The 16,344-nt window shown below is 44.2% G+C and overlaps 1 protein-coding gene across 1 annotated transcript in view; it reads right to left on the reverse strand.

Moving 5' to 3' along the window:
* The window catches only part of LOC106956834 (Krueppel-like factor 7), a 42,750-nt gene that overhangs the window by 8,903 nt on the left and 17,503 nt on the right, over window positions 1-16,344 (reverse strand). Inside the window, exon 2 of the mRNA XM_015047897.1 lies at window positions 7,060-7,663. Within this exon, the coding sequence (XP_014903383.1) occupies window positions 7,060-7,663 (604 nt within the window). The remainder of the gene's footprint in view (window positions 1-7,059; window positions 7,664-16,344) is intronic.

Genomic DNA, 16,344 nt, shown 5'->3' on the forward strand with positions numbered 1-16,344 from the left:
TACTCACTTCAGCTGGTTTTAGTTTTTTCCAAAAAAGAGTTGAGTCATTAATGGAATATGAAAATATATCTGCTGAAAACGTTCTGTAGGCGCGCATTCCAATTGCTGTTCTGTCTCTACGTCTCCAGACAGCAAGACAACAATTACAACTTGAAATGTGTGGTCCATGCTAGTTAGCAACCGCTACATCATGTTTATCACAGCCATGCGTATAATCAACATCTGACGAACTCACGCTGCGCGTAGCCCGGTTGATCTTAAGACATTTTATAGCCTTGAGTTCAGATACATTGGCTGAAGAATGAGACACCATCCCAGGGCAGTGTGTGACCTGGCTGGTGCCAGACTTTCACACATTGCTAAGGTCCCATTTGTCAATGGAGTGAATTGTTAAACTGTCAGTGCATCTTCTTCCTTCAGTATTCAAACATCCAATCTTATAGCCTATACCAGTCAATAGTCACTGACCAGCAACGGCATTTCTTTACACATTTCTTGTGAATTTCCCTCTGGGATTAATAAAGTATATTAATTCATTCATTCATTCATGGGGAAATGAACATAGTTCCAACAATGTAAAACTTACTGCCAAGGTGCATTGGAAAAAACAAACAAATAATCATATGTGTGTTTGTCCTTTTTTAGGAGACTGAAAATATAACAAAATGTTCAACTGGAACGGAGAAGCTCCCACTGGTCTACGATCTTGCTGAACATGCAAAAGAGCAGAGAAGGGGTTGCAAGAAGTGGAGCGGTACAAGGGAGGGTGGGGGGGATTAGAGCCAAGGTGGATGAGAGTCTGGGAAGAGAAGGTGAGATGAGTGTGAGTAGGAGAGAAGTGCCGCAGAAGTGGATTAAGGCAGGGGAGGCTGCAGATATGCCGGCAGGGAAAGAAGGAGGAGGAGGAGGAGAGGGGGTGGTGATAATTAGGCCAGTCACATAATGGCAAGGAAGCCACAATACACCAGCTGCGTCCAGCTCCGAAGATGTCAACTGCATCAGTCACATCCCATCTGGTTGAATCCAGACACACTGACCAGCACAGCTTGAGTCCTTTCCACACCAACGCCAGCTTAATCCATCCAATGTGACCATAAAGGAGACACAATCGATGGATCAACTGCTGTCAAGCTCTTGTTCAAAGACGGCGCTTGTTTTACGGCATTATCGGTACCACGGGATGTAGAAATTCCCAAAAAAAAAAGAAAAAAGAAAAGGAAAAATCTATGTTTGCACAGTATGTCCAAGCAAACAAGTCAAAGGGAACATCTGCTGCTAATTCAGTGGGAATCAACAAGAATCGCCAAGCAAGCCACAAAGAATCTAAAGATGAAACAGATCTCACAACGTATGCTCGGTTCAAGGACTGTGGATCAGCCAGAAGCCATGTTGAGGAACACTTAATTAGCAGGACTCAGAGACGTTAGAAAGGTGTGAAATGAGGGGTCAGGGGTCCGACCACTGAGGAGGAGATGATCTCCAAAGATTCGTCTTCACTCTGCGCTTCTGCAGAAACATCTCTTTGAATTTCTGAGGTAAAATTTTAAGAGTTTTTGCCACATAAACAAAGTACTGTATGCACAAAAAAGTTTAGTGATTACAAATAATCACTAAACAACCACAATGAATAGCATATTTGATTAAATTTAATGTTTTCAAACATAAACAGGTCAGCTTTTAAAATGTATTTATGGACACCGTTTCACTTTTCAATTACAAACAGTAGAACATACATTACATATGGTGCTTTTCATAAAGTATTTTCCCCCTTACAGATTACATCTGGTTTGCATCTTTTTCAGACATGAATTCTTCAGATCAAGCAAAATTTAACAGCTGACAGAAATTAAATTAAATGGAGTAAAAGCACTTCAAAAGTATTCCTGCCAATATATAATACCCTCACTGTTAATCAACAATGCACTGTGTCTGACGAGGTTTTGCTAGGTATAATTCAGTTCGCTTTGGTTTGGTCTCAGCAGTTAGTCCGGTTCCCTGGACCCGGTCCTCAGCAGGTCTGACCCCTTCCGCCTCTGGCCAATGAAATCCCCAGGAGGCAGGGATGCCTGTGTGTGTTGCCTAGCAATGTCTGCAAGGGGAAGGGGTGTGTCGCATCTGTACGTGTGTGAGAGTGTGTGTGTGGGGGGGTGGTGGTGAAACACGAGGAGGCAGCAGTCGGCGCAGCTGGCTGGATCTGGCACCGGCACGCCGCCACGCCGCCGGCCAATTAGCGAGCGCGCTGGCAGAGCGCGGAGCCAGTTGCTTGGTGGTGATAGTGGTGGTGGAGGAGAGGGGCGGGGCGGCAGCCTGCAGCAGTACACAGCCACTCAAATACTGACTCCTCCAACCATACACTGCTCACGTTGCCTGGCAACAAGCCCCCCCACCACCACGGCGCTCGTCTCCCTTAAGAAACCGTCCGACAACCAGGCAAACGCAGCCGGCTCCTGCTGCCTCTCACCAACGCCGTTCTAGACTGACAGCTCCATATAATCCAGATTAGCCCCAACTCAGCCATAATCAGATTATATTACTGTTAACTTTGGATTAGTTTAATGAAAACACTGAATGAAGATTATGAAGTTAAGTGGATTATTTATGGAAAGTGTTAATTTGTGTGTCAAGAAAAAAGAACTCCATCTGTTTTCCAGCTGCTTTTTTATTCATCTGAGGAAGCGGCATATGTGCAGTCTCCTTCCAAAACACATTTCTCATGTGTAATCTGATAACTGGGTGTTTCCCTGAGTCACCGTAATCCCATTATATGTAATCTGTTACTTCCGATCGCTCTCTCGTGTGCAAGCACGAGCGGCGCCGTGCACGCTGCGCTCCGCTCCGCTCCGCAGCCTCTCAGGTGCCAGCGCTGGAACTTAATTACATTCCCTCCATTAGCCAGAACCCGGGCAGAGCGTCCGGGTCTCCCAGGTCATTACAGACGCTCAGGCTGGGGCGGCACCGCAGTGAGGGAGAGGAAAGACACCCAGGTTAGAGGGGAACGACAAAAAAATAAAAGGGATTTTCTGTTTGGGATTAATGAAACAGGCAACAGAATTTTGGCCGTTTTTTTCTTTGCAAAGTAGCTCAGTCAGAGTTGACATGTAGGCAGGAGAGGGGCCGAAGGTGAACATCAGGTGTCAAGTCTTACGTCTAGATTTTGACTGAACCATGATCACATGTGGCAGTTCAAGCATTCAGTTGTAGCTCTGTGGATGGATGGATGGATGGATGGATGGATGGATGGATGGATGGATGATGAACCTCTAGATGTATGGATAGAAGGAGATCAGTTGACCTTAGTTGACCTCACCTACTCTACCTCAGCAGTAACTTCTGTCCATGAAACCCTTCTTGCTATGCTTCCTTTATGTATAATTATGACATAGTTTCTTCTTCTGGACTTTCTGGGAATCCTATTAATAAAAATCACATTCTTCAAAGAAATAGAGCTAATTTATTTGCTGTTATTTAACAATACGTTATCGAAACATGGAGGGTGAAGAGGAGAGTGGCAGAATGTGAGCAGGATGAAGATGAAAACATGCAGCCTGGCGGTGTACTCCAGAAAGACGTGCTTTAAGGAGGACAGAATGGAGGATGAGGTAAGGTAATGAGAAAGAAGACAGAAGGCAGAACAACCCAACAGCCTTCGTTTTTTTTCATTTTTTTTTTTTTCACCCCGGCCTCAAAATCTAATTGTACCATTCCTTATCTGCCATAAGCCTATTCACAAAAAAAGCTCTACAGGGCACTGTCATTTCCACTCAGCCCGTCTAATTCCAGATTAAATCGTAGCCTTTTTCCCCTCGTTTGGTAATTTATGGAAATAACAACTAAGAAAAAGAGGATTTGAGTAATGACATCTTTAAACTTGTCAGGATAATGGCTCAGTGAATGAGGGAGCCTGTGGCACTGTTGTAGGCTCCAAAGAGGTTCTGTACTGTACCTCCCCCGTTTGTCTCCGCTTTGTTCACCCAGCGCCTCTATCTCTTCTTCTTCTGCTCTTCGTCTTACTTTTGTTTCCTTTTGTCAACAGTTTCTCCTTCGTCTTCCTACCTCACTGCTTTGAGTAACAAGACAGGTTTTCTTTCAGTGCAAGGCTCCGAACAAGAAAACTTTGGCATTTGATATTTTTTAAATTAGGAAATTACAAACTTATTCAAGGTTCAGTACTTCACAGATTTTTCTGAGGTAACTTGACTCCAAATATTTGCAAAAAAAGTTTAGATTTTCCTCGAATTTCAGCAAAAAATTGAAGGCACCGTTTAAAATACAAAATTATGTATGGACCATGTTGGAGAAATGAATTCCTTCCAAATGGATTTCAATAAAGTCCCAGAATATGAAGTCCATCTTCCCACAGCATGATGCTGCGACTGCCATGCGTTATTATGAAAATGGTGCCCAGGGTGGTGGTTAGCACCCTGGTGCCTTTTATTAGTCTTTATTAGTCTTTTTCATAAAGACTAAGTTCTTAGTCTTTATTAAAAAGACTAAGAACTTTTTAATAAAAACATAAATGTAATAGCAAGAATAAAGTCAGAATATTTTCAGAATAAAGTTGTAAAAATATGCGAACAGTTATATCAAAAGGAAAGAAGTTGTAATAATGTGAAAATATTCATAATAATACAAGAGTAAATTCACAATACAAGCATAAAGTCATACTATACGTGGATCTATGTTGCTCTGTAAATCCTCTTTAAATCTTTAATCTTGCCATTTTATTACTTTAACAAATAAAATATTTAAAATATTTTCTATGACAATCAATCGTCTCCTTCTTGAAACAGAAGTACGTTTGGGCCTCTAATCGCAGTGCTCTTGGAAGGGGGGCCAGAGGTGCCATGCTGATCTGGGAGCCTGAGGCCCTGGCTCAGCTGGCTCAGGCCCTGGTTCGGCTTTGAAAACCGATAAGGGAGAAACAGGATGACACGTTTGCACTTCAACATTAAAACTGGCAACAAAAAAGAAGGAAAATCTCGAAATGCAGCCGAGGATTTGTGTTTGACCACATTTAACCGGGATCGCCAGCAGAACGAGCCTCTGCCTGCTGTCCCAGTTGCCATGATGGGTAAATCCCAGCAGCGGTAGACCTGCAACACTGGGAGGAATCAACAATGGCACGTCTGCTGGCCTCTTGCTGCAGTCAAGCCAATGCCTGCACACCACTGAGGGTGTGATCACACATGCATCATGTCTCTGTTATCTCCAGCATGCAAAGGTTGACAACTTGATTCTTTTGGGGGTTGTTTTTTTTTTTTTGTTTGTTTGTTTTTTTCCCAAAATCACACCCATGAAAATAGAAACAAGCACATGTGGTGTCTTGCTGAGGCTGCTTTGGTGATCTGTCAGCGGTGCGGGGGGATCCGTTTAGATGGCGGGGAGAGGAGAAATCTAATATGAGTGGCTGTAAGTGTGTTTGGCGTGATGGACGTTGGTTTCTGTATCCCTCCGGTTGGAAGAAACAGCCATATACGTATTAAATGTCAATAATCATCCAATTATAGCTCCTGCGCGCCTTCCTTAAAGGCAGTTGGAGACCAGACCTGCTAAGCGCAATTATTTCTAATAGAATCTGAAAAACACAGTTCTCACCTCAGCAACCAGATCTGAAGCAGAAAGTCTCAGGAGTTCAGCGTGAACGCCCGTCAGAAATCCTGCTAATTAATTCCAGAAACCCTGAGTGTTATCCCTTTGCCTCATTCTATTGTCTTAAAAATGATCCTATCAGACCATGTTCTCCCACCTCGGACCTAAGGAACGAACGGAGGACAGGTGCCTGGGATGAAGCTGGGAAATGGCGGCCTATCCAGGTCAATCCATCCATCATTGTGCAGTTACTCAGTCGGAGGACAGCTCCCTGACAGAGGTCTGAGTGGTTCGGGATTGAGATGGAAGAGCCAGAGAGTTATAGCTTCTGAGCCCCCCTCCCCACCTCCTCTTTCCTTCCTTCTGTAGAGGAACCTTGACAAGGAGGATCTGCCCCAGTATGGCAGGGAGATTTACTTGGAGGGCGATAAAGGAGAAGGTTCTGCCAAAGTCATTCACGTTTTTATCTTTCATTGCTTTTTTTTTGTTTAACGGTGGAACCAACGTTTTCTGTGGGCCTGTAGAGGATCCTCCATAGTAATTAATGTCCTAGAACCAGGAAAGGGATAAAACCGTCAAATAAATTCACCTTTTATTACAATACCAGAATGTCAAAAAAAAAAAATAAAATCCCAGATGCCTCATTTATTGGCACCCAAACACCTCTTATTAAACTCAAATTCCTTAGCCACAATTCAAAATGGAAAAGACAAGTAAACATGGAAGTCAAGTAAGAAAAATACATTTATCTTTCATAGTCAGACATTGAATATAAGAAAATGTGGCCACATCTCATCAGGGCAATACATCACGGTAAGCAGGAGGATAAGCCTTGGAGGGTCATCATATCACCATGGCAACCGCTAAATGCCAGCAGGTTGATGGAAGGATGGTTAGGGGAATTTCTTTTCTATCCTACCACCACTAACATAAACACAGAGTTTACGTAAGTCTACTGGACCTTTGCCTTGGTAAGAAACTCTCTGGTATAAAACGAAAGAAGTAAAAAAACAAAAAACAAAAACAAAGAAATGACACCAAGACAAGTTCATCAAGCTTAAAAAGACATCCAGAGCAGACATAGAAAAAACAGCCACCATGCTTCTTAAATTTAGAAGAATACAGATAAAACTCAGAGTGCACCGATTGTAGTTTTCTAGCCGATCACTGATCTTTAAAAAGCCTGACGTGTTGATTCTGGTTTTGGCCGATATAAATTTTTTTTGTCTTAAAAGTTTCCAAATATAACAACAAAGTCGTTAAGTTGGAACCAGTAGGGTGACTGTTGTTAACGGAGCATGAGCAGATGCTACTATGCTGTGATTTACTCTCACATTTGCTCTTGTACATCAGTGCCTGTTTTTCAGACCTTTGTGGAGGCAGACGAGGTTAGTGGATGACAAAATCCACCTTTCACCTGGAAAACAAACATTAAAGATTAAAGAAAGGAGCCACAAAGCCTCCCCTCACCTGTATGCGTCCTCTGGTGGGCCTTCAGGTGGGAGCTCTTGGTGTACACCTTCCTGCACCCGTTGAACTGGCAGCGGTGGATCCTCTTCTTGTTCTCTGGTAGCTCTCCCCCGATTAGGCACGCTGCTCCTTCCTCTTCCTCTTTCACCTGGACCGGAAGCGCGTGTCCCGCCACTAGCCGGGCGGCGCTGAGCCCCACCTTCCTGGCCACAAGTTTCAAGGTGAGCGTCCCGTCCGCGGAGGCCGTCAGTGTCTGGCTGGGTTTGACGAGGTGCCGACCCAGCTCCGGAGAAGACGGAGGAGTTAGAGAGGTGACGGCGCTCAGCTGGGCCAGGTGGACCCCTTCCGTTCCGTCTGAAGTTTCTGGCCCCTGCCCTTTGGGTTTGAGGTCTTTTGTTGAGGTTAGGTTCTGCCTCATTGGACACAGGGTGACAGGAGGTGGGCTTGGAGGCTCAGGGAGGCCTGGGAGCAGAGCCTCAGACAGGTCTTCTTCACCGTCCTCCTTCAAGTAGGCCGGAGTCAGGAGGCCGTCCAGGTCCTGGTCGAAGAGCTCTGACAGACGCTTGGGCTCCGTCTGCAGGTAACGCTCCAACTCCAGGCAGGTCTGCGGCACAGAGAGAAACACTCATTTACATTCAGATCAGGCAACTTTCAGGCATGTCCGTCTTCCCTCTCACGTACCACTTAGCCGTTTCAACAGCCATTAGATCATCCGTTATGCTCCAACATGAAAAAAAAAACCCTGCATGACTCTCTGCTGCGTTGCACAGCTGTCACACGCACAGATAGCCACAATGACAGCCATGATTACCTGAAAACTCCAGCAAGACGGCTGATTAAACCCTGATTGATTGCAACTGCTGCAGAGAAGAGTGGGTAGCAGGGGAAGAAGTCCCAAACTGTGCAAAACCCCCACCGAGCAACATTTTATGGAGCTTTGACGAACCAGCTTCCCCTGGGTAGAGATAGGGAGATTTATTCAGCTGTAGTTATGGTCTGCTTCATCCCTATTACTCCAAACACCTCTCCCTACGGAGAGCAAATAAAAGACTTGCATCCCCTATTCCTGTGAACTGGCATCCTGAGAAGTCTATTACTTCACAACAAGCTGGCAAAACTCTAAGCAGCGAGGGCCCGGCGCGGGGAGCGAGACGCTCCGTGTCCAAGGATGAAACTATTATGTTTGAGCGGAAACGGCAGCGGTTTGATCCCAGGGATGGTTGTGTTTCGCTTGTACCCGCTAACCCATTCTGACAGCCGATATGGAGGCTAGCGGCTCCGTTGGGTGCGTGCAACTCGCCTCTTCGTTCTTCGTAAATAGGCACTGACAGACAGGAGTAGCTGGTCCCATTATCAGGAATAAGACTGCACAGACTGAACACATCAGAGACGTTTAGGATCCCACTCCGAACTCGCCTCTTTCCTTGTTTGCACCTTCTAAAAATAGAAGGGGTGTCTGTTGCTAAGGGAGTGCGGTTGCTCCTCGAAGCTATTTCTTTCTAGGAACAAAACAGGGCTTCAAATTAAAAAGCTGTTCAGGACACATCTACAGTGAGAAGTGAAGGTAATGCGCCGTGTCTCCTATTCACACTGTACGCCTACATCTTTCTTCTTTCCTGCAGTGAATTGTCTTTGTTGGTTCAAGGCAATGAAATCCCAATAAAATAAGAGGGATTTATCCTCTGTTATGCCTACTTTCAGGGCTAAATTAAGTATTGATGGTGTGGAAACACGGGAAGCAGGGAATATACCGGCACTTTAGCTTTTAGAGTTATAAAAGAAAAAGAATCTGCTCTGTCCGCAACATTATCTGAAAGTATCTTTCAGCCTTTCTCGTCACTTCATCTTCAACTCAACCCAGATCGATTTCCTGAATTCAACCTTTTCCTCTGTCCTCCTTTTTCCTCGTTGTCCCCTCCTGTACCTCAGTTGAGGACTAATTATCTTCTAAAACCAGCAAGTGGAAGGGGACTTTATTCAGCAAATTGCTGAGGACTGCAAACCGCACTGTGTGTGCTTGAGGTAGTTCAAGGAAGCAGAAAAGAGGATAGAAGGCGCTAAGCAAGAGACGGTGCAGAGCGGGCGATGAAGGAGAAGGAGTGATGGAAGGACAAGGCGAGATAGGTAGGCAGAGGGGAAGAGAGAGCAAGGGAAGGTCTTGACTTCATTCTCACTGCGGGGGGCGAATCCGCTTTGCAACCGTGACATTTGGCGTAACGGGATCCTGTCAGCGGGCAAACCGCAGGGCCTCGCGTTCGTGCACGCTAAATGTTAGGTTGCGACCCATGGTGATGGACTAGGATGTCGTGTGTGACACAGCGTGCCGACGTTCAGGCATGCACTGTACTTACACCCCAGCATGCATGCGGAATGAGGGACGCTGACAAGGTAAGGAGGATAAAAGAGATTCCAGGTGAGTAGGTGGCAAGTATGACAAGCTTATCATGCACCTTTTTCTAGCTTCTGTGTTCCTCCCCATCACTCCATCAAGCCCCTTCCTGCCTTCCTTAACCCTCTTCCCCCAGGTGGTGGCATTAACATTGTTGCAGAGAAGGTCATGCAGCTGATCAGCAGTTCCTGTGCGCCCGGTGGGCAGTGATGAGGGTACGCTTTACTGTATGCAGCAAGTTTGACCGTGTATGCCCATAATTTGGCAAGTGCGAGTGAATGTGAGTAATTACCACACTCCATGTGCAATTATGCAGCTCTTGTCTGCGTGTTTGTGCAAACACCTACGCGCATGCATAAACATGTCTTCTTGCTGGTCTCATGGCATTGAGTGGGCAACTTGCATCCGTGTGTAGGCAAGTAATCAAGCGCCGAATGTTTGGCACAACAGCCATGATAAAGGAATGCTCCTGGATTAAGTCCAGTTTGGACAAACGCCGATCTGGAGACACCACAGCAGTTGGCTCCACGCAAAGCCAGGGTCCGTTTCCTAAAGGGCTCTCGGGATGAGTCCTTTATGGCAGCCAAGATAAGCTGAGACAAATCCAGTGGCTGATCCAACATCCTCGGCTGCTCCAGCAAAGAGAAGCGGCTCTCCGTTGTGGGGTAGGATTGATGAATAATTTATTTCACAATATTGACAAGCGTGACAGCTCTAACCTCTGGATTAAGCTCTCAACTGGATACTACTGTATGGTTTCACTCTCTTTAAATGGTGAGAAATAAACTCTTGAGTGGGAAATGGATGGATGCACATGTATAAACATGGATGGTTGTTAAGAGATTTTTGCAGAGAGCACCAACAGCATCAAGGAACTAATTTATTCAGGGGAAGTCTTATCAGGCTGCCAGATAGGATAAATAAAGTAACATTTTTCCTGATGCCTCTATGGACCTGCATTGATTCTTTGACCTTCTTTTGAAATCATTAAAGTGTCAAAGTAGGAAGAGACACGCTCAAAACATAAATCCCTGATTCAGCAACAAGGACTACAGGTTTCCATATAAGGTGATTACAGTGACTAAAGTTAGACATTTTTCCAAGATTGATAAGAGAAAATGTAAACTGATGAAACACTCTGCCAAGCCACAGAGAGCAAGACTGAAGGAGATGACGACATTGCTATCCAGTATTCTCCTGTATACTCATGATGTCTCCAAATATTTTCAATAAAGAGTAAAGTTAGAAGACGAAAGATTTTCTTTTGAAGGTAAAACAAAGCTGGCTAACCTCCCAAAACCTTTTGAACATATATATGTTTGGTGTGAATAAATCCAACATGAATTTCTGGCCCTTAAATCCAAGAGTTTGCGACAGAAACATCTGTATCACCTGAAGAACGTGGGACGACTTTTCTTTGTGTTCTAGGTAGATAATATAAACAGTTCCAAATGCTACTTATATCGACTGTAAATTTGTGCAAAAATAATCTCAGAATACCTCTCAAGAAAAAAATCACAAACTTTAGCAATGGCTCTGTTTTTGTTTCCCGCGTAAGCATTGTGGTGAACCCGAAGTGGCTGAATGAAATCCAACGACGATTTCATCTAAACTGTTTGCCATCACAACATTCTGACTGTGATATATCAAAATGCCACTGATAAAGAAGCTGTAGCGAGAGAGAAAAAAGGAAAATCAAATCGTGTTGGGTGCATCAAACCCACGCTGACCTTTCTGGCCATCACCAGCCAGTTTTCCTGGTTTTGTCAGGTAACGTCTCTTGTAATTGGGGAGGCAGTGAAAGGTTAGGAGGAGGCTGATAACGACTGACGAGATGTGGGCATCAGCGAGGAGCTGAAAGGATCGAGACGTTTCATCTGCTTATCTTTTATGGTTAATTCCTGTTTCTTAAGTTTAGAGAGATGTTGAGAAAGAAAGAATACAAGGAAGGAAATAAGGAAGAAAGGACACATGGAATGAAGGAAATGGCATAACGCAATAAAGAAAGTCTTTTCCAGACTGTGTAGGATCCCTGTGCCATGACTATGTTTCAGCTTTAATTCCATTCAGCAATTCAGTGCATAAAGAATTCAGAATAATTACCTCTGCTTTACTTGTTCATAAAGATCTCATATTTCCTTATTCAGGTTATATTTACTACAAAACCATGCATAATTGATACTAAGACAGAAGAAAATACCTGACACATGAAAGTTGTGTGTTTATACAGAACACATTTGTGTTTAGACACCTCAGCTTTGAAAGGCTTGTATTGCACCAGATATTTTCTGAACACCTGACGCTTTCTAAAGTCTGCGCAGCAAACCTGATCCACTTACTTCCACCTATTCCCTTTAAATCTCCACTTCTCCTCCTTCTCCTCCCTCCATCCACCCCTCCCCTGTTCCATCAGGCCCTGCTTCTGGCAGCCCATCCTCTCTCCCATCTCCTCCCTTCACATTTGGCCCGCGCCGAGCCGCCTGCCATCGCATCAAAGCTCCTGCTGCCTCCCAACTGTTAGCGCCCCGCCACGTCGCTAATAAAAAGCCTGGGTTATAAATATGAACAGAGGAGCATGCATATGCCCTAAAGGAGGGCCCAAAACACCACTAAACAGATAAATGTGATGGGAAGGATGCGGCTCATTAATTTTAGGGTGATCGTGTTTGGTTTTTACAGATGCCATGATGGAGACAAGGTGCTATGAATAATATTCGCCTCTTATGGCAGCAGGGTTGAAAAGGGCAAGACTTTTAAGAGGCCCCTGAGCTGGAGGGGGGCCATGCAGCTCTATTGTTAAACACATGGAGGGTGAAGCAGGGGGGTGGAGGGGTGCTGTCACATCTTTTAAAAGATGACTTATGACTCCCAGCAGCGTCGTCTCTTCGTCAGGTTGCATAATTCCTGATAAAATACGACAGTTTTCTGTTTGCCTGCTCATCTTAATGCTTTATGTAAAACACAAATTGCTTATTGATATCATATCCAGTATTGTCCTAACGCAAAATCGGTTTTAAATCAAATATTGCAAACAATATGCATGAAAAAGATATGATACCATAAGAACGGCAGGCGAGCTGTAGACTCTTCTAAAACCTTGAGCTGTATGGACTTAGAAAGTCTAAAATTTGAAAATATAAGTTTTACATTTTAAAAAAGTATTATATTTACTAAATTATTGTTTGTCTTAACTTATCTTAAGTATGTCTTTATCTGTGCACCAACGTAACGCTACGAAGCCCCTACTCTACACCCTCTACACTACACAAACACAAAACCTCACCAAGTAGTTTTGGTCTGGTTTCTAGTGCGCATATCTTACTGCACTTAAAGCTAAATTAAAAGTAACTTTTTAGCAAGATATATAGACTTGTTTAAGTAAAATAATTCTTTAATATTGATGAAAAAGTACTAGATTATTTCACTTTATAACAAGACACCTAAAGGCACAACATCATAAACTCCTCTGTGACCGATGGTGGAGGAGGTATTATGATGTGGGGCTTCAACTGGTGTTTTCAAACTTTATGTTGGTTGAGGATACGCTGCAACAAACTAATGCTAAAATTAGATACGGTAACCGGTTTTATTGTACAAACCAAAGGTGTTAAAATCTGAAGTATCATTTCTGAAACATTAATTCTCGTGGTTTCCTGAACTCCTGAGCTCTGCTCTCATTCTGTTTCTTTGGATTGTGTCACCGCAGCAGGACAGCCTTGGCACAGCGTGCGCCTCTGATTGCCATCATCGTTCGCCACAAATTGGAAAAACAACCCCTTTGTCATCGACGTGACACATTGATTATTTGCTTTGGCCACTTTCACAGGCGGAGTTTGCTCATTTCGAAAGTCAGAACATTCATGTCACGGATGAATTTCCATCCGCTCCTCCACGGCCTCCCTCCGCTTCTTTTGTTGTGTCGCATTCGAGTGGCGGCCTGTTTATTACTCGTCGTGTTGTTTTTTTATTCAAACCACACAAAGCGAGTGGTCAGGAAAAAAGGCCTTGGTTTCTTTTCACTGGACTGGATGAGTGCTGTACCTCTGTGATTAAAAATCCCCGTGAGAAATTAATCACTTTCCCCCCCCTCCCCTACAGGTAGGTAACAATTACATCAGCACAGACATCGATATGAAACCTCTCCCACTAACCAAATTGTCTCATGATTCCTCCCGTTCTTTTGATTTCATTTTTTACGACTCGACCGACTTTGTTTACAGTCGTCTTTATTATAGCCGCTTGTATTTCAGCGGATGAGTCCGACACTTTTATCGAGGTAAAAGTTTGGGCTGTCGTTTGATTCAAAGCGTAGTGTTTCTCTTTGTGTGTGTGCGTGTGTGTGTGTGTTTTTTATCCATCCGCCACACGTTATTGGGTCTCTGTCTCCCATTGATCTGCTGTGCCGGGCCAGGCCATCACTTTGAGGTGACAGCTAAATGACCAGTAGCCCGGGGCAGTGGCCATCGAGGCAACGCTTTCTCCGTGTGTGTGTGTGTGTATGCGTGTGTGTGTGTGTGTGTGTGTGTGTGTGTGTGTGCGCTAATCGATACAAAATGATACCGCGCAGGAGCTCATCAGCAGCGGGCGTCGCAGCTGACACAGACGGTAATCTATAGCTTTCCCGAGCCGAACTTCAGGAGCACCCCCCCACCCCCTCCTGCCAGGGACTGTCTGTCTCCTAATCTCCCCTTAAGGGTTTTTTTTTTTCTTTTTCTTTTTGCTCCTTCCGTGGTCTCCTAAGATCCCCCAGATCTGAAACTCCTCGGAGAGCAGCTTGGGCGTCGTCGGCGGATCCCCGCTGAGACGGAGGAGGTTGGAGGGAAGGGGGGAGGGGGGATCCTCCTGCCCTCCAGCGCTGAGCCTGCATAGAGATCCATCGTTTTCTTGATCTGAGTGGCGCTTTGGTTTTCCCGACAGGGAGCGCAGCGGGAGGTGCGGGGTTCGGCCAGGAGGCATATGGGAGCAGACGGAGGAAGCGGGGTCATGACGACAAATGACAAACTCAGGATTTTTTCTTTTCTTTAGAAATACCTTACAAAGCCACAAGAAAGGATGCTGACTTGGCAAATGTCAAACATACTGCAAAAGGAATATGCTAAATAAGCCGGCTGCTTGCAGAGCCTTATCCAGGTGTTGTCAAAGAAAGTTGAGTGGAAGGAAAAAGTGTGATGTGAAAACGTTGCACACCACTAGCAGACTGACAGGAAGCGTCATTGATACAAGGAAAGTTTCTCATCATAAGATAAAAATAACTTAAGATTTAGATCTTGGTAAAATCAAAATATCTTCTCTTTTAAATAAGAACGATCACAAGAGTAAAACAGAAAAATCTTTTGGGATTTCTAGAAGAAACAAAGTGAGAAGAAAGAGTCAAAGTGAGGCCCTGCATGCCTTCTCATCAAGTCAGGAAGGCATTATTAAAATCTTGTTAAAATGACAACATTTTTCGCTATAACAACAAATTAAACTCATCTCGATTTAACAGGTTTTGTATCTGGTTAAAACGAGACTATATAAAACAAGAAACTTCCTCGTTTTAACGAGATGCTCCTGGCAGTTAATCGCTCCTTTAAGAAACTTCTGAACCAGAGACGGGAATCAGAATGTCCTTCCTGAGTAAAAGATTCTTGTAAAATTCTTGTAAAATGTATCTATATAGCACTTTCAAAAGCAGGTTGGAACTGCACTAAAGTGCCGTACAAAATGACAAAATGATAACACAGCAGAACAAAGAACAGGAAAGTGTCACTGTGGTCCAAAGCTCACTTTGTAAGAAATCAGAATAAAGTCAAGATGTTACTTGAAGTCCCCAGTACACCAGAACCCAATGATTTATAAGGATGAACAAATATTTGAGGCAATATACTGCATATAAATGATTCTAAATGATTGAAATGCACCTTATGATTTTGGAGGGAAAAAGTTTGAAGCAAACACAGGAATTTAAATGCCACAGAGCAGATCTGTCCTCCTCCTCCCGTTTGACTAACAGCTCCATCTCTCCAGGCAGCCACCTAGCTCCAGATAAGGCACCGCGGAAACGGCTTAATTACACACACGGCCTTATCAGACGACATTAGCCGCGCGGTAATAATCAGCCTCCTCCGTCAAAGCTAGCACCTCCAGGCGCTTTTACACAGAGCGAGCTGCGGGCTGATAACACACGCTGCCAGTTGTTAAAGCGCAATTTGCTGACGGAGTTTGAGGGAATAATGCACATTTGGTTGTAAAGCTGCCAGCTGCTTTATCCTGAGTCAATCCTGGTCTGGATGGGTGCACAAATAAAGGCTCCAAACTGTTGCAAGCAGAATTTTCTGCTTGCTGATCTGGCTTATTATATTTGGATTGTTCCCTCTGTTTTTGTTTTTTGTCTGATGGAAGGCATCTTCACACTAACGACATGCGAGCATGTGTGTGTGTTTGTGTGTGATCTTCAAAGCACCTTTCATCTGGCAGGAAAGCCACAATGATGAAGCACTCGGAGCACAGAAAAAAAAAAAAAAAAAAAATCCTGGTGACCTCTGCTTAATGGAGCAGGGAGACATTTTCCCGTCGTTTTCTGTGAGCAGACACAACAGAGAGGCACGCGTCCGCGTCAAGCTGACACCCGGGACCTCCCCTCTTGTCTTCCTTTAGCACAATATTAGCACAGCGCTAATGTGAGGACGCTAAAACAAGGTGGAATATATATATATATATATATATATATATATATATATATATATATATGCATGGAAAATGTTGAATCTTTGGCAAATTCATTGGAAAAAGGTACAGAGAAAGGGAAATTACAAACAGCTAAACACAATTGGAAGTAGAGATGCGCGATTTTATCGGCATGGTATCGGTATCGGCCATTAGCTGTAAAACTTAATATCAGACGTCGACCATTCTGT

The sequence above is a fragment of the Poecilia latipinna genome, unplaced genomic scaffold (assembly GCF_001443285.1).
Source record: "Poecilia latipinna isolate Pla-1442-1.1 unplaced genomic scaffold, P_latipinna-1.0 Scaffold847, whole genome shotgun sequence".
NCBI lineage: Eukaryota > Metazoa > Chordata > Actinopteri > Cyprinodontiformes > Poeciliidae > Poecilia > Poecilia latipinna.